Source organism: Sorghum bicolor, chromosome 3 (genome assembly GCF_000003195.3).
Source record: "Sorghum bicolor cultivar BTx623 chromosome 3, Sorghum_bicolor_NCBIv3, whole genome shotgun sequence".
Lineage (NCBI taxonomy): Eukaryota > Viridiplantae > Streptophyta > Magnoliopsida > Poales > Poaceae > Sorghum > Sorghum bicolor.
Window position 1 is genome coordinate 9,921,698 of NC_012872.2, and position 23,096 is coordinate 9,944,793.

Below are 23,096 nucleotides of genomic sequence, written 5' to 3' on the forward strand. Positions count from 1 at the left end.
ACAAATATTATTCAATTATAGACTAACTAGGATCAAAAGATTCGTCTCGTGATTTACACCTAAACTGTGTAATTAATTTTTGTTTTCGTCTATATTTAATGCTTCATGCAAGTGCTACAAGATTCGATGTGATGGGGAATCTTGAAAACTTTTTGGTTTTGAGGGTGAACTAAACAAGGCCTAAAATAGTGCTATTAATAATATAACTATACTCAAACTCAGTACATTTTGGTAAATTCGGTTCCCCGAGGTATAGTACCGAATGTACCTCGGTAATTTCGGTTCCTGAAAATTAAGAACTGAACAAGGTACGAAAAATTCATTTTCGATACTTTTGGTTTGGTTCTCGGTTTTTTATACCTAGGATGAGGTAACAGCACGAAGGCGTGGAGCGACGTGACAGAGACGCGAGCGAGGCGGCGCGACTCCTCACGAGCGAGCGCTGCCCTATTCCCTCCCTTGGCTTGACTACTTTGTTGGGCTTATGTCTGATGGGCCAAAAAATTGAAGAATTGCTCCCTGCTTACTTAGGCCACGACTAGAGCCTTGCCCTAGTGCTGGGTCGGCCCATAGACGATGACTGTGAGTTCATCGAAGTAGAGGCCGCGGCGGTGTCTGCAGGACAGAAGAGGGGGAAAAACACGGGCTAGAGGCCTAGCAAACCCTCCCTCCCCTCCATCGAGCGAGCCAACATGCCTAGAGCGTTTGGGAAGGAAAAAGTATTTTTTTTCTCAACTTTTGTGAAAGTCCACTCTAAAATCGGGCAAACTATCCCACTCAACTTTTTAAAACCGTGCATTTTACCTTCGTGGCCCGATGTATAAGCGGTTTTATCTTCTTTTTTATTTATTTTGGCCAAATAATTGAAAAATCATAAAATAGAAAATTCAATTTTATTAGACTCCACATGAGTAGATCTACACAATGAGTATATAATATGGTATGCTTTAGTACAAAGTTTTTATTGTTGATTTTGATCTATTATTTTCTGTAATTAATTAGAATAATTCATAACTACAATTTTTGTGATCTAATTGTGATAAAATTTTTATTGTGGCCTAATTATTGTATGCTTGAATTGTAGTAAAAGTTTCATACTTATTGGATCATGTATAATTTAGTTATAGAACTATTTATGGTTTTATGCTTGTTAAATCTAAATAAACCTATAACTAAGTTATGCATTATCTAATTAGTATAAATTTTTTACTACAGTTCAAGCATACAATAATTAGGTCACCATAAAATTTTTACCACAATTAGATCATAGAAACTGCAATTATGAATTATTTCAATTAATTACATAAAAGAATATATCAAAATTTACAGCGAAAACTTTATATTAAAGCATACTATGTTATATGTACACCATATAGATCTACTCATGTGGAGTTCAACAAAATTGAATTGTCTATTTTATAATTTTTTTGTGATTTACTATGATTTTTCAAAGATATAGCCAAAATAAATAAAAAAACAAAAGACAAAACCACCTTGAAAACCGCTTACAACCAGGCTAGGGAAGTAAAACACATGGTTTTAAAAATTAAGGAAGATGATTTACCGATTTTAGAATTCATGAAGAAAAATGGACTTTCGTATAAGTTGAAAAAGGAAAAAATGGACTTTTTCCTTTGAACAATAGAAGGCTTTGGGCCTTGCCGAAAGACCGCGCGAAACAAATTCTGTGGATGGCACACTCACTTCGCGATGCTCAAAAAATCTCCCCTCAAAAAACAAAAAAAAAAACACTTCGTGTATGCTCAACTAATTTTGCGGCATCATTCTGTGCACATCTCACTGGACTGACACCAACACCAAAGGGAAGGTAGTTCTGTTTAAAACATCGATAGGATCGCATGCCAGAAGAAAATGGCTCATTTGGGTTTATATACAAAGGTTGGAAAAACATCACCGTTTCAACACGTGTCTTGCTCCAAAGAATGCATTGCTCCGCTCATATTGTGTACAAATCTACCTCTTTCTTTTCATTCTTATTAGGCGTGGTTGGCATGCCATGAACAGGCTACACCCCACTCAAACCTCGAGATCGATAAATACAAAATCATAGAGGACATGGGAGTATGGGACCCTGCCAAATGGGAACAGTAAAAACAATGACAACACCAGAAATACAGACATTCGGTGGAATTGATCTCTTTTCTTTACTTCCACAGCTTCATCTGTTGTTTTCAAGTATAATATGTACAGATTTCCTGAAACAAGGCAAAACAGATACGTCAACCATCTGCCATCCCATATACTCCCAGTCCCACCTATAGCGGAACCATTGCCTGGCCAGCCAGTCTGACAAGGTGAGAGGATGCACAGCATACCTTGCAATCCTGAATACTGCCGGATCTTGGAGATGTACCAGACTTCAGGTCAATACTGCTCCACCACACCTAGATAGCAATGCATGATGGAGAAATATCTAGTTTTTTTTTCCCTACATGGGAAATGCAGGCTCTTCAACTTTCTTTATCATCACTAGAGCCTCCTTTCAATGACTGCACTTAAAAGATGGAGGTAGAACACTCAGAAACCAACCTTAAAGCGGACAGCACAGATGTTTGGAAGAAAGAACTAAACGAATGAAAAGCTACTAAATGTATGTATATATATAATAAAAAAAGAAATTACCTTGTACAAGTACTTCTTCCTCAGCTTGATGGCCAAGCGTACGCATCTTTTTACATTTATTTTGAGCACATTATCATTGAACATCTAAAGGAAACCCATGAAAATAAATAACTATAACTAGCCATTACACAAAGGCAATAACTTAAATAAAATGGAGTAATTAGCAGTTGGAACTTGCCTTGATTGCATCATCTATTGAGCGAGTCCCTCTTATTATCTTGTGGCGATTGATTATCAAGATTGCCGCCACACAGAATATAGGCAGTTCGTAATCTCCACTCTTTGGTAGCACATTTGCACTTGGATGTGGCATCTGAGGCCTTGCCCATATTGTAGCACCTGACAAGCCACAGAGATGATTTCTTGTACTGGATTTCATTCCAGGGTGGCAAGCTCCACATATTTCACCATTTCTAAGATGGGATTTCCTGGTCTTGGGTTTTCTTCTTGTGGAACTGTTGGTCCGATGCACTTCTTTGACTTCACATGACAAGCCATTGCTCAGATCTACTAGCAATGGTTCTAGACAGTTCTCTTCTAAACGCCTGACTGCTTCTTCATCAAAATCAGCAGCCCACATCATCTGAAGACAAGAACACCAGTTGTCTAACATAACAAGATTCTGATTCAATAATATAAGCATTGAAATAAAATAGCCATTTTAAAAGGCCATTTCATTGTGGCTATGTGTGGTACCAAATATATTACTCACATACAATATCTTCACGTTATGTAGTTCAAGTAAATTACTGTAGCTATATTGCTACAAAGCTATCTTCTTAGTGAACTATTTAGGCCTTTTGAAGATTTTAAGTACAAAACTACAATTAAAGATTCACCATATTTCATCTACTCCATGCGACAACTAGTTCACCACAAAATGTCCAAAATAAGACAGATATCTTGAAGATCCAGACCTCCCACATCAAAAGTGATTCCTCAAAAGACAGCTCTCGACGAAAAAGCACTAGCAGCATCCGAAAAGCAAAATGAAGGCTTTCAGCACCAATTGCTGACAAATGTTCAAATAATTCAACATCTGTCAGTTCCATGATCTTCCACAATGCTTGCAATTGCTTCATAACTCCTGTTGGCCCCTCCATCTGGAAATTTTCACGCTGAGCAGCAGAGATTTACATAATCCATCATGATTATACTAATGTGAAGACCAAATAAATGGACATTATACTGTAATTCATGTCAGATGCAAGTTACCATCCTTCTCAGTAGCATCTCAAAGCACCAAAAGGCATCCGCATCATCCTCGTATATGACAACAAAAGGTGACAGCAGATCACTCATACCTATAATTCATTTATGTATTTAGAATTAGAATTTTAGATACATCAAGAATAATCAAATGATAGTACAAAATAAGGCTCCTTGAAATATGCAAACCTTGACAGTACCCAGTGGAAGGATCAACCCATGCATAAACAGCAAGTATATCAGACATTCTAGCCATATTCCTTGATTCTCCATAGAAATCAAGGTGGCTATCTGTTCTCACCACATCAACCACTGCATCAAAAGTTTTTTTTATCCCTAATTAAAATACAATCAGAAGAGACCACTGCAATTGTGTGAAAAGAATATAAACATACCAATTCGATGCAGTGTCCAAAGCCATTCAGAGACTCTATCTTTGTCAGCTATTGAACCATTTGATTTGGTTCCATCAACTAAATCTGCTTCTGGTGCATCAGATATCCTCAAGGAATCTGTAATTTCTTTACTATAGCTAGTATTGTCTAACCATCTATCATGCTTATACGCATCCGAGTGAAAGATGGCTGAGTCACTGCTGCTAGGTCGAAATATATCACTGGATAATGTATTTGACTCTATTATGAGATCTATGTTATTATTGATCTGGAAGCTGTGCATGCGTTCATCACGAGGCCTTATCCTATCTTCAGGAACCAAGAAACTGCAATGATTTTCTTCAACTCCATTGCTATCCCCATCACCATTTGCGAACAAGTTTGTACCAGTTAGGGAAGGAAAATCGATGAAGGCCTCACTGTCATACCTTGGTTCACCAATGTCATCATAATCTCCAGAACATCTAGAGCTATCATTATGTTCATTGAAACCAACTGTTTCAGCTGATTTACTACAAATTTTCCTTTTCTGAGGCTGAGTTGTGCCACCAGACCCATAAATCGAATTCGAATTTTCTGCTGAACTGCAAGGCACTTGATGTTCAGCTTGCTGACTTGTGCTGACTTCTCCAGCTTCAGTTTCTTTGGGCAAGGTCCTGACATCCATCAGCTTTGATCCAACAGAGTATGCAAGCTCACCTGTACCGATGCTTGTATGCATGCTCTGGCATTGCTTAATTAAATAACGATATTTCTCCCTAGATAGAAAGGAAAGAAGGCATAAAGTTAGAGCCTTCAAGATTTCCAATAATGCACACAGGTGTAGAACCACAAAGGAAAACACTAGCCCCCAAGGTTAAAATCAATAATACTAATCAAAAGTGGGGCCGAGAGAAAGGGAAGTGTTCCGAAAACATTAGGACAATAGCAAAGAATATGAATAAAATAGAGTTGAGAGAGTTACATCAAAAGGGTCACAGAAGTCAGAAGGACAATCTACAGTTTCAAGAAAACAAACAGGGTGGATTGATAAAAAACCACTTTATCCCCTAAAGAGTGTGCACATGAGGTAGTATTAAGGAAAATGGAAGGAGAAATATGTGCAAAATGGGACTATCTTGGAAACCAGTTCAAAGGGTCAAGACATAATCCAGAGACCATGCAAGCATGGTAACTCATTTTTTTTACTACAGTTTCCTATGTTCTGCGTTAACTGTAAATGTAAGGCGAACACTAATTTGGCACTAAAGCTTATATTTCATATATAGGTGAACATAAAAATGAAGAGGCTAGGGAACTTTAGCTACAGCAGTTTATTTACCAATAAAAAAGTAACCAGACTGATGCCTACCACAGGATTCTTTTTAGAAAACAAAATTAGAAAATCGTATTACGAAAAAAGAAAAGAAAAACTTCAAACCTTCGAGCAGCTCTTAGTTTTCCCCTATACTCCGACGTGCTACTTAAGGCATAGCAGCCAATAAGAAATTCCCAAACTTCTGCTCGAATAGAAGGATCCACGCCCTGCACATCATTAATGGAGATAGAACTTATTACACGGCCATCTTCATGCATTTTCATAATTCATCCTTTTGCTGATAACAAAAATCCGCTGATGCAAATGGCAACACCAATTGGTAGATTTGAGTCAATTTATTAGTTCAATTTTATCCCATATTCCCATTTCCTTGCCTTTAAATCCAGATTAGTTCAATTAAATTAGTTGAGTTGACCAAATGACCCAGAGAAAGCAAAAAATGACCCTAGCTATAGAGCTGATACTAGTATGTGCGAGTCTAAAGCTTGAAGGCCGAAAACAACAAAAAGAACATGAAAAGGTAAGTTCCTGAAATAACAAGTATATAGTTAACTCACTCCTAAGACAATGAATTTAAGGGCTTTACGGAAACATATAGCCTTCCCATCACTGTCAAAACATGCGTGCCATCTTTCTGGTTTGAGCATTCTGTTTCCCTGTACAGTTGCAGATAGAAGAAAAGGTTGTCAGTAGTGCAGGAGAGAAGTTAATATGAAGTGACATGTGTTGCTACTTGCTAATAGTTTCATGTACTCTTGTAGCCAAATTGATGTGACCATTCTTTTATTATGGTTGTAGTTCACTAGGTTGTAATTTAATTGGATGGTGGATAGTGTTGCCATCCTCAGCTTTCTGATTCAAGATTAGTAGTTGTGTTCAGGATGTGCCCTCCTTGAAAAATTGGAATTCATATTCAAATATGTTATTTAATAAAGGGACAATGGGAGTGCAACGTTGTTCCCACAACAGAGTCCATTTGGGGTTACAGATGAATGGGAGAACATTTACAGCATCCTAAATAGCAATGAGAATTTAGGGAAGATTTTACACTGCCACAGATCTTATGCCACAATAAACTTTGTAAGTGACCGGTGGCTCTACAAGCAGCACAAATGCTATAGTAAACAAGGCATGCTGTCTCAATAGTGTCATCGGAAAATACTAAATATAGGCAATACACGCATTAACTCAACAACAAAAAGAAGACTGCAAACTCTACTACTCTAGGCGCATCTATAACATTGACAGACAGGGGCGAGGCTATCATCAATGTTATGGTGGTGCACCACTCAAGCAACAAATGAATTTTTCTCATATTACATGGTGAGTATTAGTGAATTTACTAACAAATTTTTGGTGCACCCTGGTGCCAGTGCACCACGGTAACACAACGTGGCTTCGCCCCTGTTGACAGTGATTACCAAATAGTAACATTGAGCTATCACTATGCAAAATGTGATTAGTGCCATTATGGGAATGTCATCAATCCATTCCTTTATAAGAATGATCATCACACAAGCAGCCACTGACAAGGGAGCAAGAGATACATTCGCATCGGCACCGGCATGGAGTATCAATACCTATCAAACAATAGGTAGTAGTCGTAGTATACTAGTAGTATTAAACAGCAGAAGTGATTTACTATAAGGGCCAATAGCAACCTTAACTGGGGAGGGGTTGAGGCAGGGGTCGCCGATGTCACGAACGAGGGAGCCGACGCCGCGCTGGAGGTGGGTCATGGCGCCGCCCGGACGCCCGCCGGCGGCGCCGCACATCCACTTAATGTAGTCCCCGCCGGCGCCATCGTAGCCGGACTTCACTTGGGGCATGGGGGTCCCACTTGGACTCTAGAAGCCTTCGGACAACCAAACCGCGCCGGTTAAACTGATCTCAAGCGCTGAAGACGAACGAAGGCGAAGCAAATCGAACCCAACCAGGATTGGGTTGCCGGGCGGCGCACGCACCAGAGCAAGCAAATCCGCGACCAACTGAATGGTGAGAGAGGAAGATTTAAATTAGGCTGCCAGAAAGAAAGCCAGTCCCCCAGAGCAATCCGTCCAAGTAACCTCGGGGAGCGGTTACCGGCACGGGAAGGAAGAGATCGTGGCAAGTGCGGGTGGATGGATCTCCACTCCACGCCAGTCCAGTCGCAGCAGAGGGCAGCGACGACGAAGAGGGAGGGAGGAAGGGGATATGCCCTCCCCCACAAGCCACGAGAGAAGGCTGTAGCTCAAAAGCCCCGGGTTAGTTGTGTAACCGCGTCGCCGGCGGCAAGGTCGCCGACGATGCCGCACGACTGATTATTAGCGGCGTAGTATAGTACTAATAGAATCGCGGGAGGAGAGAGAAGACGGAGGAGGAGGAGGGGAAAACCCTCTCGCGTCAAGTCGACTGAGTCCCCTCGGACTTGCAGAATTCCGGTTTTGTCCCTAATGCAATACCGCATGACGAGCAGATCCACCACGCAGCACGTATGGTACGGTTCGGCGAGTTTGGTTTGGCTGGTCCGTCCGAGCGCGTGGTTCACTTGCCATTCTCGCTGGGGACTTGTCGCTGTCGGTAAGGTTTATTTCTGCACTTCTCGTGTACTCCGTGTCTAAATTTTAAGATAGCCTTTGGTAACAATATTACTAATTAGTATAAGTAAATTGTTACTTTTGTAATTTATTGTTTGTTTTTGTGTCATACCATATCAAATTTTTTGGCATAGTCTGACTATAGAAATAATTGTTCATTGTTAAATTATCTTTGTGCCAACGCATATAGATTTTATCGGGCTTATGATTTTGTCTAACGGGTTTTTTTATTCTCGGAACCAAAAAGAATATAGATTGTGTTCGGGAAATGTAACAAACTAAAAACTATAACTTTATGCAATAACATCGCTTGAAATAAAACTAAAATTTAGCACCTAAAATTTAGTAAAATCCCTTATTTTTGTTTTCAAAGACGTGACCGTGTTAGAGCCTGTTTGGCACATTGGAGCCTAACTTGTCCAAGGCCGAATCACCAAAATATAGCTCCACACTCGTACATCTAAATAGCTTTGGTATCTCTACTTAACACCTAGAAAAATGTTTTTTCTCGTGTCCATGTGGCTCCTCTACTCGACACCAAAACACGTTTTTCTTGTGTGCATGTTTGGTGTGGCTCCTCCAGCTACAACATTAGAGCTACTGGCGAAGCCGAAGCCAAAACGGCATCAAACAAGACCTTACACTTTAATCAGTTTAAGATTATGGGCATGAAATAGCCTCCATCAACATTTAACTTTGTTTTATTGTTTTTAAACATTTGATCCTTTTTTAGGTGTTGTGATTAAATATGAAATGTACACTATATAACCATTCTATGTTATTCTACGCATTAGCATATTAGAACATGGTCATAAAACTCATAATGACAAGTAAAGATTTTTTTATCAAATATACTCATCTTTTATATTTGAAATTCCATATCGACAAACAAACATGATATGTGTGAGAAGTAATCACAAGCTACATCGGATCATGACAGAAACAAGGGGTGGGTGGAATATGTTTTTGGGATGGATATCCATGCTTCTTGTTGGTTCAATGGATAGGGCAAGCCATTTTTCTGTTTGGTTAGATGGATGAGAGTGGATAGAATGAGAATATTTGACTAATATTTATATTATTTAAAAATATCGGCTAATTATACACTAATAATATGCACTAACACTAATTCTGTCATGATAGTCGCTAATAGCAAATAAAATATGTTAATTACTATTATCCTAATTGGCATGCAAAATATGAACTAATCAATTAACACTTATCAACATTGATCTTGCCATCATAATTACTAAGCAACAATATAGTATACTAATAATCCTTAACTGTTTACTAATTATAGGGATTAGAAAACATAGACAAGCTTATCCAACTTATCCGCGAATCAAACAATGTCTATCCATGGAATGCCATCTCCCATCTAAGGATATTCATCGAATCAAACGCACGCCAAGTGGCTCAATGCCGATTTTATCTGCTTTTTCCAACGGTTGAGAATCATCGTTGGTTTGTTTTCGTCTTCCTAAAACTCTTATCTTCTTTTTTATTAATATATTGTTGCAAATTACTTTTTTTATTTGAATGACACTCTACTTAATGTCCATGCCACCTTCCTTGAGATTGGGCTAATCATATATGCTTTCCAATTGTCTGCCGGCCACGCTCAGTTCTGACTTTGTGGTAAATAGCTAATGTGTTAATAACAAGCTGCATGTTCTTAGCGCGTTAATCCGTTTGTTCTTCTCCTACAGTTTGCCATGGGCACACATCAAATTGACCACCACAAACGCTTGGTGAGCCACTGAGCCAGCAATAGTCAGATACTACTCAGATTTTGTTGACTTTTGGCCCATGCCATAAACATGAATGTATGTGCAAAGCAAAATTCAATGTGCTATTATATACATATATATTAGTACATACATGGGAAAACAACAGAAATCCAAGCACCATGACATGAGTATCCGGATCGTACATATTTCCAAGCTCACATAAAAGACTTCACATGTGTTGCATCTCAGCCAGGTAAAGGCATACCCATAACATTCTGGATTTTTTTTCCACGTTACATCATTCAACAGAAGAAACGACACTTCAGCAGCAGTTCAGCCTCCATGTCACCATTATCACAAGGGGGAAAAATGCGCAGAAATGGACATGCACACGATTGCACACTAGCTGTTACCTTCCGTCACGCTTTGTCGTGCTTGCCATATGCCAACATTCAGATGCAAACTTGTCAAAAAAAAAAATCAGATGCATAACGCTGAGATACATCATCCTTATTGCATCATTTGACACTTGTTTGAGATGCATAATGCTGTGATAGCGACACGCACCCCCCCCCCCCCCCCCCCCCCCCAGAAAAAAAAAATAACGTGTATAACAAATCCAGCTGATTCGGCCAACTGACTTTGTTTGACTTCAAAGATTCAAGGACAAATTGTTTACAAATACCAATCAAATCAGCTTGAATCGTATAGACAATTAAGAAGTGTGGAAAGCAGTTGGGAGAGTCATGGATATTTCTCACACGCCTGTATAGTTCCGGTCATAGAGCCAAAAGGATAGCGTGGGCATGGCCAAATGATATCAAGTGGAGCACACCGATGCTGGCCACACATCTTATTTTAGAAACATTTATTATGCTGTTTAAAGTGACGGCTTCCTCATGGCTCAGGCTGCATGTTTTCGCATTCTTCTCTTATGGACTGATAGAGGACAGTTGAAAGGTACCTCTCGCCAAAGCTCGGAAACACAACCTGAACCAAAATGATATGAGAATATAAATCAATAATCTGGGTGCACTCAACATCCATATTTCATGTAATGTAACAGTATTCACAAAAGGGTTATAGAAGAGAGGGCATTTCTGCACTTGCCACTATCAGCTTTCCAGCATTTTCTGGTCTTTTGGCAACCTTTATGGCAGCGGCGGCAGCTGCTCCAGAGGAGATTCCCACCTACACAGTATTCACTCATCTTTATACGGCACAAGAATTCTCAGTTTCATTTCAAAAGAAAAATCGATGCTCTTGGCTGTACATCAAACAAAACTACCAAGCGCAACATTCCTTGAAGATGGCTTTGTTAGTTCCTAAGTTCATATACTGTCACAGATCTTGCTAGCTAATTCCCACTGTTCTACTTGTGTTTACTTTTAATATAACAGTGAAAAATGACAGGAAAACCCTCTGGTCTTAAGAACAAAATATCAGGTTTGAACAAGTTAGCCACTAAAAATACTATTTTTTAATAAATACATAAGGTAAGGCTAAAAAATGGTGCCCCCAAATTGATTCTATCCACATATTTGAGAAGCTGAGTGCATGCACTTAAATAGAAACACAAGGGGGAAAAGGAGGACATTAGCAGGCTTGTCTTGCCTCATGACCTGCCAGCACTAAAAATATGAATGCTTGCAAATCAGGGACGATGTCTCAAAAAACAATGATATGTCAAAACAATGTCCTAGGCACAATACAAAGAGAAGCAAAATTTCAAATTATGATACCAGTAATCCTTCCTGAACAGCCAGCTGTTTTGCTGTCTCAACAGCTTCATCACTTGATATCTGCAACATAAACAATAAGGCACAAACTAGTAGAAATAAAGAGGAACAAACATAACCCTGTAACTGTAACAATCCACACAACTTTTCTGTACAAGGCAGAGTGAAATGATAGGATTGTTACCCTACTCCAAGGAAAGAACCATACCAATGTAGTTATGTAGCTTAGGTGAATATACTTTAATAAATACTGTTCTATGGCATATGCAGATACAGTGCAATAGCAGAAACAGGTAAGTTCATTTTGACAAGACAATTGACTTTGTTTCATTCTTTTGTGTTAAAAATGTCAGATTATACTCAACAAATATAACACTGGTTTAAGCTCATACCTCAATTACTTCATCAAGAATATCGCTATCCAAGTTCCTTGGAACAAACCCTGCGCCAATTCCCTGAATCTTATGTGGACCTACAAAAGTGGATAACAGTTACAACTTGTAAGGAAAGGACCAAAAGTTTGACAGGTACAAAAGGACTCACAAACATACCAGGTTTTCCACCGGAGAGTATGTTACTTTCAGAAGGCTCAATACCAATAACCTAAATACAGGTGACCATATATAGTGATAAGGACTACAAAGCACATATAACAGAGGAGATTTTGTTGAGCGAAATGTAAAGAAACCTTAATTCCAGGATTTTTCTCCTTTAAGAAACGGCCAGCACCAGATATTGTCCCCCCTGTTCCAATTCCACCAATGAATATATCTACCTTCCCCTTTGAATCCTCCCAGATCTCTGGACCGGTAGTCTCATAATGTACCTGTTTGAAAAAAATATGAAGACAGACAATGGGCAGGTAGGTTAGAAACAGAGTGCACATATAGGTAGAGCCACACGGTTTGGTTCTCTCCATTACCTTAGGGTTGGCAGGGTTATCAAACTGTTGAAGCATGTAAGAGTTAGGTGTCTTATTTAAAATCTCTGTAGCCTTATCTACGGCCCCTTTCATCCCTTTTGCAGCATCAGTAAGGACAAGTTCGGCACCAAATGCTCTGAGTAGGACTCTTCTCTCCATGCTCATTGATGAAGGCATTGTTAATATCAACTTATATCCTTTGGATGCAGCAATAAAGGCAAGACCGATGCCTGTATTTCCACTTGTTGCTTCCACCAAAACACTCTGCGCAGAAACATGGGACAGGGAAACAAGTCATCCAGGGTACAAGGAAAGGCAGAATGAGACGCTGTTTGTCATGATTTTATCTTCAACACTGGTCAGAAACATCACTAAGGCACCTGCGGCTAGCTCTATGCACCAATTCCACATTGGGCACGTGTCCTCAAATTTGGTCAGTACTCTTGTTTCAGTTATGAGTATAAATTATTAAATTACTTTGACAATTATACTCATATCAGTATAACTAAGCAAGGAAATATGTGAATGAAGCCAAAATGTGTCTATGCTTACAAATCACCTTTCCAGGAGTAATCAAGCCCCTCTCTTCAGCATCATTTATCATACTGTACCCTATCCTGAAACCAAACGGGGTTTGGAAGTGTTTAGCTATAACCAAAAGGCCAATCTCCTATCTCCTTGCCAATTGAAGGAGAGGAAGACAAAGGATACCTGTCCTTGACACTACAACAGGGCTCCATAATCTCGAGCTTAGCAGCAACATTGGCGACCGAGCCCTTGACGACGTTGTTGAGATACACCATTGGTGTCTTGCCGATGAGCTGCGATTGGACAGTCAATCGTCAGAACAAAAAAAAAAATGTTGATGTAGTACCCTTCTTATTGCTACTACGTGTGTGGCGTCTATTGATCAAAGCAGCGCCATCAGCAAGAAAACAGGATCCTCGCAGTCCCACTGCCTGCTCTTACTTAATAAGTCCTAACATATGTAATCCCACCACCTAAGCAGCTACCCAATATGCTACGGAAACGAAGGAATGGACCATGAACCAAACGGTACGGTAGGCACGCGCCCAAGGCTGTGTGTGTGTGACCTGGGTGACGTTGTCGGCGATGTTGAGGCCCTCGACCTCGGCGGCGACGGCGCGGCACCGCGAGGAGGGAGAGGAGCCGCCGGTGCGCGCGAGGAGGCCATGGCCACGGCCGCCCGGGTGGGGGTGGGACCTGAGGACGAGCGGCGGCGAGGCGGGGGCTCCCCGGGCGAGCGACGGATACGGCGCGAGCCGCAGCGCTCGGCAAGGGAAGGGGCCGAATCGGGCGCCCGTGTTGGCGGCGGCGGCGGCTGAGGGCGACGACCACGACGACATCCTTCTCGGCGTGCGGTAAAGGTGCGCGTGATTCGGGGGCTACTGCGACTACGAGGTCCCGAGTAGGCTGGCTGGTAGAGGCTCGCCGCTGCACATGGGGTGGATCCGCTGGTAGAGTGGCTGGCGGAGTGGGTGTGGGCCGAGTGGAGTGGCTGCAGCGTTTCGTTATGGGGTCACAAGTCAAAATGGCCCTGCCCTTTGGGCTAGCGACCGGCCGAGCACAAATATCCCTAGCACGCGCCGGTGGGCCCCATTCCAGCTCGTATCTTTCTTGGAAGTTGGAACCGAAAAAAAATTGGGGAGGAGACGACTGTTTGTCAGCAAATTCATGGCCTCTGCTCAACACAAAAGAAAAGCGCAAATTCATGGCCGTTTCAGAATTGAAATTATTCAGCTTTTTGTAATCGTTGTACTGTATAACAAACTTGATCCAGACTAAATCCATCCATGGCTCTTTCATAGCCCCATCGCGCTGCACATATTTTCGCAAAAGGATAATTTGCCTGCCGTTCGAACCTTTTCTTTGTTAAAAAAAAGTCTCATTTATTTGTCTGTTTCAGTTGCTCCTGTTTTCATCTTTTATTACTTCCCCTTTCTTCATCAGGGGTACCTTTCTGCGTTTCTTTCACAAGTCCTCATACGTTAAGCTATTTTTTGGCGATTTTTTTAATATTTTTTCCCGATCCGCTTCTCGAAGGTTCATTGTATTCGGACGGTGATTTCTTAGCCCACACAAGTGACAACCCTCGCCCTGGGTCCTCGCTCCTATGAAAACAAAGGTCCATCCCACTTGCACACGTACACTGGAAATCTTTGATCCAAACCTTTTTTTTTTTTTTGATAATTTCTAATATTTGCAAACAAAGATCCATCCCACTTGCAAGGAGCAGCCGTGACATCGTTCAAGGAAAGAGAGAAGGATGAGGACATGATATCGTTGTCAAGTTCGGTACATACATGCATTTGCATAAAAGCATCAACGGACAACGGGTGTATAATTCATTTCGTATTTCTCGGATGCTGACTCCCTGGACCTTCGGCACTCGGCTATCAGATGACAGAATCATATGTAATCGCAATTGTTACTGAAAATCCAACGAGAACCAAAAAAAATGCATAAATTGTTTGGAAGCATTACCAATTACACAAATTGATTGCTATGCTGAAACTTGACACCAATTTGATGATAAGACAGAGAAAAATTAAGATATTCGCTTAATTTCAAATTGTAAGTTGTTTTGGCTTTTCTAGGTACATAGTGTATATATAGATAAGTTTGTTCTTATTCTGACATTGGTAAAAAGACTAAAAAATTAATATCGACCAAACCATTATATGAATTTTGTTCATACAACACACTGTGACTAGATGAAACCTTCTTTGGTAGGATGCAATTGCCTTAGATTCATCCATTTTTATTGTTCGGCTAGCATTGACAAAAGAAGTGTTTTTTTGAAAGGGAGTTTATAATGGGATTCAGCATAAATTTCTGGATTTTACTTCTCATACGAGTTAGAGACAATAATGATTAATTGATTATAATATACATCACACAAGAGAACAACTTTGCTCAGAATTAGGAGCTTAATTTTCCTTTTGTCAAGGACTTAAGGTTTACCATGGGCTACAATAGCTTAAGGAGCACTCCATTTTCGATCAATTCAAAACGATAGTCATCACACTCCATCATGCACAACTGTGGAATTAGAGAGCGCTGACGGTTTTATAAGCATGTGTTTAGTTCTGGGACCATGTAGGATAGGTTAGACCTGACCTAGTTTTTTTAAGATTGGGTTGAACCTATCTTCTGTTTGGTTGATAGGGATAGATCCAATCCAGTACCTTGTTTGGTTCAAGAGCAAATGATGAGAAATGTCACATGGGGACCATCTGTCAGCCCATCATCATCTTCTTCTTCTTCCTTCTCTGTGTCGCTTGACACCACACCTCGCCCCGCGTCGCTCGCTCGTCCTTTACGCTGCCCATGGGAGGAGGCCCCGCGTCGCCAGCCCACTGGCCCTGCGCCACCGATGGGAGGAAAGCCGGGGAGCTTCCCTTAGTCAAACTACATGCAGTTTATACACCTATTAATTTTTATAGATACTATATATAGAAACCATGGTCCCAATTGATAGTTCCTACAGAATAAATTTTTAGCCAATCACATTCATTTTCTCTCCATTCTCAACCAATTATATCATTTCATATATTGGATTTCGTATAGACATGGTTTCTAACTTAGATCCAGTCTCTATAACTTTTGTTCTTTCTCTTCAATAACTATCTTATCACCTCAACAAAATGCTTAGTTAACATTATAATTAATGTTTATAGAACTATGATAGTTTCTACATTAGGAGTACTCTTACGCCGCCAAGGAGTCGGGGATGCAATTGCCTGCTGCTGCTATGAGCCCCACAATTATCGGTGTTGGCGCCGCGTAGCGAGCGCCGCTGCGTCTTTGCGGCCACCACCGATGCTGCACCTTTGTCCCTTCGTTTCCGCGTATGTGATGAGCCCCCAAGTGGGTCGACCCTATTCACTTGTTTTGGCGGAACGAGGCAACCCGCATCTAAAAGAAGTATTTTTTGGTCTTGTTTAGTTCACCCTAAAATTTAGAAGTTTTTTTAAGATTCACCATCACATCAAATCTTTGAACACATGCATGAAACATTAAATTTAGACAAAGATAAAAATTAATTGCACAGTTTGTCTGTAATTTACGAACGGATATTTTGAGCGTAGTTAATCTATGACTAAACAATTATTAACAAACACAAATAAAAAACTATAGTAGTCAAATAAAAAAACTTTTCATAACTAAACAAGGCCTTTATGAAAACCGGGTCTAGGCCGCTCCAACCCACATCCACGCCCAATCCAAACACATGCTAAACGTTTCTGAGGCCTTATTTAGTTCCCAAAAATTTTCAAGATTCCCTATCACATCGGATCTTTGTACACATGCATGGAGCATTAAATATAGACGAAAATAAAAACTAATTACACAGTTTGTCTGTAATTTACGAGACAAATCTTTTGAGCCTAGTTACTCTGTAATTGGATAATATTTGTCACATACAAACGAAAGTGCTACAGTCGTAAAAAACAAAAAAATTTTGCAAACTGAACAAGGCCCGAATGGAATCTGACTCTGATCGAAACGTTTCTACCAGCCGCACCACGCCAAACACGCCAGCAATCTCCCACTATGTTTACTCCGCTAATCAATCAACCCCGGCCCACCGCCAAATCGGCAAATCCCCACCTTTCCTGCAATCTTCGCCAAATTATTCAAGGACTTGTTTAATTCCACCCCAAAATCTAAAATTTTTCAAGATTTACTGTCACATCAAATCTTTAAACGCATGCATAGAGTATTAAATATAGACAAAAATAAAAAACTAATTGCATAATTTGGGCTTTGTTTAGATGCAATTTTTTTTAGATTTTGCTACGGTAGCACTTTCATTTGTTTGTGACAAATATTGTCCAATCATAGACTCACTAGAGTCCAAAGATTCGTCTCACGATTTACAGGCAAACTGTGTAATTAGGTTTTATTTTCATCTATATTTAATGCTTCATGCATGTGCCGCAAGATTCGATATGACGAGGAATCTTGAAAACTTTTTGATTTTCGGGGTGAACTAAACAAGACCTTGGTTAGAATTTACGAGACGAATCGTTTGAGCCTAGTTAGTCCATAGTTAGATAATAATTATCATAAACAAACAAAAGTACTATATTATCGTGAAATTTTTCACTTGAGAAACTAAACACGGCCCAAATGAGCCACGTTTTTTTTTCAAACAAAAGCATCGATTGCCACAATTACTTATTCATGGAAGAAAGGGGAAAATTTGAACACGCAGTAGTGACACATCGATCGATTGGTCCAATTGAATCGAGCCGCCGGTTTCACGCCGCCGACTCGTCGTCGGCGACGCGGACGAGCTGCTTCCCGACGTTGCGTCCGTGGAAGAGTCCGATGAGTGCCTTGGGCGCGTTCTCGAGCCCCTCGGCGACGTCCTCGACGTAGGCGAGCGTGCCGTCCCTGATGTAAGGCAGCACCCACGCCTCGTACTGCGGGTACAGGTGCTTGTGGTCGGGCTCGATGAACCCCTGCAGGCGGAGTCGCTTGGCAATGACGGCGGCCAGGTTGCGCACGGCGTCCTTCTCCCCGTCCGCCAGGTTGTACTGCGAGATGAAGCCGCAGACGGCGATCCGGCCGTGCACGCGCATGTTGAGCAGGACGGCGTCGAGCATGGCGCCCCCGACGTTCTCGAAGTAGATGTCGATCCCGTCCGGGAAGCAGCGCTTCAGCGCGGCGCCGAGGTCGGGCTCCTCCTTGTAGTTGAAGGCGTCGTGGAAGCCGAACTTGGTCTTGAGCAGCTCCACCTTCTCCTTGGACCCGGCGCTGCCGACGACGTGGCACCCGGCGAGCCTCGCGAACTGTCCCACCAGCTGGCCGACGGCGCCCGAGGCCGCGGACACGAACACGGTCTCGCCTTTCTTCGGCGCGCAGATCTCGTGGAAGCCCACGTAGGCGGTGAGCCCCGGCATGCCGAGGATGCCGGTGTAGTAGGACAGCGGCACGCCCTCGCCGTGGTGGGAGATCTTGGCGAGGAACTTGGAGACGGGCGGGGTCACGACGCTGTAGTCCTCCCAGCCGGTGATGCCCCAGACGAGGTCCCCCGGCGCGAAGCGCGGGTCGGAGGAGTCGAGCACGCGCGACACGCCGTAGCCCGTGATGGCGTCGCCCGGGACGAACGCCGCCGTGTAGGACTCACGCAGCGGGCGCGACATCTTGGGCCGCATGTAGGGGTCGCAGGAGAGGTAGAGGTTCCGGACGAGGACGGAGCCCGCCGGCTCGGTCCCCGTCAGGCGGAGCGGCACCGAGGAGCCGGGGAGCAGCTCCATGTGCTCCTCCCGAGGGTACCCCTCCACGTACTCCTTGAGGATCACCCGCCGGTTCGTCGCCGTCGCCGTCGTCGTCGCCATCGGGGCCTGCTTGTGCTCGAAATCGATCTCGATCCCCCCTTCTCCTTCTGCGTGCGTCTCTGCTATGCTCTCTGCTCCGATGGGGAGGAGGAGACTTGAGTTGAGAGTATAGTAGTATAGTGCTAGTGGCAGTAGATTGATGCCGCGTAGGCGTGACGGTGATTGCGATTTGCGAATGTGATCGGTGATCGTGAATTTATTGAAGGGCTGCCGACGGCGGCCTGCAGCCTGCGGACGCCGCCGCGCGGGGCATCGGCGGTTGGTGGGAGGGGTGTGGGTCCGCTTGGCGCCTCAACGACAACGACAATGGCCAGCACGCTTCACGTGCTGTTTGTGTCTCACGTTGTTGGTTTTGGAGCGATATTTTCTCCAAACACAAATGAGTGGCCAATGGCCATGCTCGTTTTTTATATACACACTTGTTTTTGTTTCGAATGTTGCACTGGCACACTGAAATAATACTTCATTTGGAAATGTGGATCATAGAGCATCTCCAACAACTTGATAAAAATCACTTGCTAAATCTTGAGTTTTAGCATGTTGCTATTTCATTTGGCAAGTCAAAAAAAAGACTTTTCTTCAACAAGTTGCTATTCTCGCTTGGTAAAAATAGAGGATGACAGATGAGACCCGCCTGTCATCCGACCACCGTGCGGAAGTCCAACGCCGCCGCCGGCATGCTCAGCTCGCCCAGCTGCCGCGCCCGCCTCTTGGCTCCAATGACGGCCGCCTCCTGCACGTCGACGGAGACAATGGCGCCGCGCTCGTAGCGGGGTGACCAAAAGCAGGCGGTGTGCTCACCGTCCTCCGCCGCCTCGAACCTGAACTCCCCGCGTTCCCCGCCCTCCGCCACGTAGAGCTCCTCACCGCGCGGACCCGTCACGCGCACCAAGATCCTCCGGTCGGCCGCTGAAGTAGACTCCGCCACCACGCGGTACGACGCGTGGCTGACCGCGCGGCGGCGGAGTTCCTCGGTCAGGCACTTGGAGCTGCCCGATGGCACGTCGAAGACCAGCGCCATGACGGCGGTGGCGGAGACGTCGCAGAGCATGACGTCGCCGCTACTGATGTCCCAGTTGAGGTAGTCAGGGCGAAGGCCGAGGCCCTCACAGAGGAGGCGGAGGATCTGCATCTCGAGACCGCGCGTCTGCACCGTGAACCGCTCCACGACCTCCCGGAGCCTCGCCGGCTTGTCAGGCCAGCCGCGGGGGCTGTCACCGACGTCGGGGAAGGAGCAGGCGAGGCGGAGGCAGTCGCGCCAGACTTCTCAGTGCTCGTGTCGAACATGGTGCTGGAGTAGATCCGCGTCGCCTTCCCGGTGTCCTCGGAGTAGAGCCCAGCCTTGTCCTCCGCCGGCAGCGCGGAGAACTCCTAGCACACCGCCTCCCTCATGGCGTCCACGTTCTCCTTTCACGTGCGATAGCAAGTTCCTCCGCGCGCGGATAGATACGCGCGCGGGGACGGTGTTTACGCAGTTGACAAATATATCAAGTGGATTTACCAAGTTGTTGGAGAAGTGTTTTTGTGTTTTTGCCAAAATAATAAGAATACCAAGTGGATTTGAGGAGTTGTTGGAGATGCTCTTGTTTATTTCACCCAAAAACCAAATTTTTTTTCAAAATTCTCCATCATATCGAATATATGCATGGAGCATTAATATAGTCAAAAACAAAAAATTAATTACACAATTTGTCTGTAAATCGCGAGATGAATCTTTTGAGCTTAGTTAATCCATAATTAAACAATATTTACCACAAACAAACGAAACTGCTACACTGGCTGAAAAAATTTCTTTTCGGCAAACAAGGCCTTAGGCCTTGTTTAGTTCGCGAAAATTTTTTGGGTTTTGCTACTGTAGCACTTTCGTTTTTATTTGATAAATATTGTCTAATTATAAACTAACTAGGCTCAAAAGATTCATCTTCTAAATTACATGTAAACTGTGCAATTAGTTATCTTTTTTATCTATATTCAATACTTCGTACATGTGCCGCAAGATTTGATGTGACGAAGAATCTTGAAAAATTTTGGAAACTAAACAACGCCTAGTAGTGCTGTACGCGTCTATGCCATAGGCCCAGTAACGTGGTTTTGTTTAACTCCTTTTCTAAATAACGGTCGTTTTCACTTTCCGAAAAATTACTTTAATTAAATATGTATTAAAAATATTAATATTTATGTCACATAATTAATATTATTGGAAAAATATTTAAATCTAGTTTTTTACTAAATTTATTTGGAGATATAAATATTGCGCGTATTTTTTACGGATTGAGTCAAATTTATGACACGAAACCTAAAAACAACACTTAATTTTGGATGGAGAGAGTATCTTACATACTTTACAAGTTTTCCAAATTAAAATTGCGAAAGATTATCCAAACATGTCCTGTCACCGCTTCTACCTTGAGCAGGGTCCAGTTTTCCGAAGATGAAATATTCACTGTGAGTAGAGTAGTTGATGATACTCGTATATACGTACTTCATTGGATACTCAAAAGAAGCAGGCCCGTCTCCCCACTAAGGCCCTAACCATATTGTAGTGCCTACTAGCTGCGCTTTCTGTCACGGGCTCGCGGCCCAGATATTCTAAGCATGTCATGAAGCATGCACGAGCATCTAAATTTGTATCCATGAAATTTTGGGTCATCTTTCGGATGCATTTGAATTTAAATTCACATTAAGGTCTTGTTTGGATGTTGTCGTATTTACTTCAATCCATGTGTGTTGCTGTGGATTGAGGTGGAATTTAGTTCAAGTTCCACTCCAATCCACCAAGGCCTAAAGGATTATTAGACGTGAATGCTTTGCTTTGTGAAGCAGCTTGAACTTTTACCACAGCACGTGTGTCCCAATTAATTTGCTAAACTAGTATGGTACAATTAGTGAGTTTGGACGAACTTTCCTAGATTTTTTTTTCAGAATCTTTAGGAAGGCCAAATCGCTTAGGCCTCGTTCGGCAGCACCGTATTGGTGCCAGACCAACATTCGATCTAGGCCAGGATCCAATGAATCCAGGTCAGTCACTGGAACCACTTCTGGATTGAATCCACTCCTTTCCTCCAATCCACCTCTTCAAAAACTACATTCGGTTTGACCTGGAATTAAACCAGGGATTGCATGGTCTGATCACCAGCTCACAAGCGCATACATGTGCATGGTCACTCATTTTTTTCAAAAAAAAGTGCACGATACTCAGACCCAAAGTGCTAATACCATGTTTAAACATGAAAATGGTTCTTAGATCTAAAACATAAATTACAAAACCAAAGATAACAATAACCAAATCAAAACTCCGTTGAATACAAAAATCAAGAAAGAACACATTCTAGTCTTCCATTGCAATTTTAGTGTTGAAATACTCATTCTTCATGATTGTATGAAGCAAAATAGCAGCTCCCAACAATAACTTTCAAGAACTGTCAAAGTCATGTGCCTCTTGTGCCTGCAGAAACCAAGCAAATCTTGAGAATCGTCACAGAATGGAAAACAACCTTGAAACGAGTGAGATTTTTTTTCTACCAAGCATCAACATGGAATGTAACCTCTCTAAAAAGAATCTGAAAGGGTACTACATGGTACAAAATGCATGATGAGTTTGATGACCAATAAACAAAGGCCCTATCATGCAGACATTTTCAGGTTTCATGTATTCAAAGATGAGAAGTTTCAGATCATGGCAAGTAAACAATGTGATTTAGCCACTAATTCATATCATAATGCCAATTATTGCAAAAGGAACAAAAATGACATTGAAGGCGAGGAGATGAAATGGAGACTAGATTGCTTGCCTGTTGGTATGAATAATCAGGTGGGTACCAGTACCTGCAAAAGTTTGCAGAACATCTTCAGTGCCTTAATAAAAGAAATATATAGTGATTGCACTGAGCATTAGGCCCATCGCTGCCTCTTACTCCCAAGGACATATATATCAGCTAGCATGGTTGTAAAGCCTAAAAATTATCTCAAGCATCCAATACATTGGTACAGAGCTAACTTAGGTATAGAACAAAAGCACTCAATATGTCTTGGATTTCTAATGGACAGTATTAAACTCTGAACATATACCACTGCATTACTGTACGAGAAACAGTGAGAACTATGATAGAGGTGCATAGATGCATAGAAATATTAAGAACACTGAACCTAAACTCAATCTAGATATATAAAATAAATGGCGTCTGCTAGCTTGT

The 23,096-nt window shown here is 42.2% G+C and overlaps 3 protein-coding genes across 5 annotated transcripts; all 3 read right to left on the reverse strand.

The window, feature by feature from the left end:
- Window positions 1,838–7,991, reverse strand: LOC8072386 (small G protein signaling modulator 1). Of its 3 annotated transcripts, none has more exons than XM_021456889.1 (12): window positions 7,648–7,991; window positions 7,227–7,553; window positions 6,123–6,221; window positions 5,668–5,771; window positions 4,248–5,005; window positions 4,042–4,164; window positions 3,859–3,947; window positions 3,561–3,746; window positions 2,822–3,226; window positions 2,644–2,727; window positions 2,337–2,510; window positions 1,838–2,216 (listed from the first exon to the last, which is right to left on the reverse strand). In XM_021456889.1, exons 2-11 carry the CDS (start codon window positions 7,392–7,394, stop codon window positions 2,472–2,474), a joined length of 2,055 nt encoding a protein of 684 aa, XP_021312564.1. In that variant the 5' UTR covers window positions 7,395–7,553; window positions 7,648–7,991; the 3' UTR covers window positions 1,838–2,216; window positions 2,337–2,471. The 3 variants fall into 3 exon arrangements, with proteins under 3 accessions (XP_021312564.1, XP_021312562.1, XP_021312563.1); XM_021456887.1 differs by having other exon boundaries at window positions 3,561–3,761; XM_021456888.1 differs by having other exon boundaries at window positions 1,856–2,216; window positions 3,561–3,761; window positions 7,233–7,553; window positions 7,648–7,973.
- Window positions 10,481–14,080, reverse strand: LOC8072387 (cysteine synthase). The gene is made up of 10 exons (XM_002457509.2): window positions 13,627–14,080; window positions 13,244–13,353; window positions 13,092–13,149; window positions 12,533–12,796; window positions 12,299–12,436; window positions 12,162–12,213; window positions 12,003–12,082; window positions 11,614–11,673; window positions 10,982–11,062; window positions 10,481–10,861 (listed from the first exon to the last, which is right to left on the reverse strand). The coding sequence occupies exons 1-10, from the start codon at window positions 13,897–13,899 to the stop codon at window positions 10,769–10,771; spliced, it is 1,209 nt and encodes a 402-aa protein (XP_002457554.1). The 5' UTR covers window positions 13,900–14,080; the 3' UTR covers window positions 10,481–10,768.
- On the reverse strand, window positions 17,621–19,152 carry LOC8072388 (2-alkenal reductase (NADP(+)-dependent)). The gene has a single exon (XM_002457510.2). The coding sequence runs from the start codon at window positions 18,901–18,903 to the stop codon at window positions 17,821–17,823; it is 1,083 nt and encodes a 360-aa protein (XP_002457555.1). The 5' UTR covers window positions 18,904–19,152; the 3' UTR covers window positions 17,621–17,820.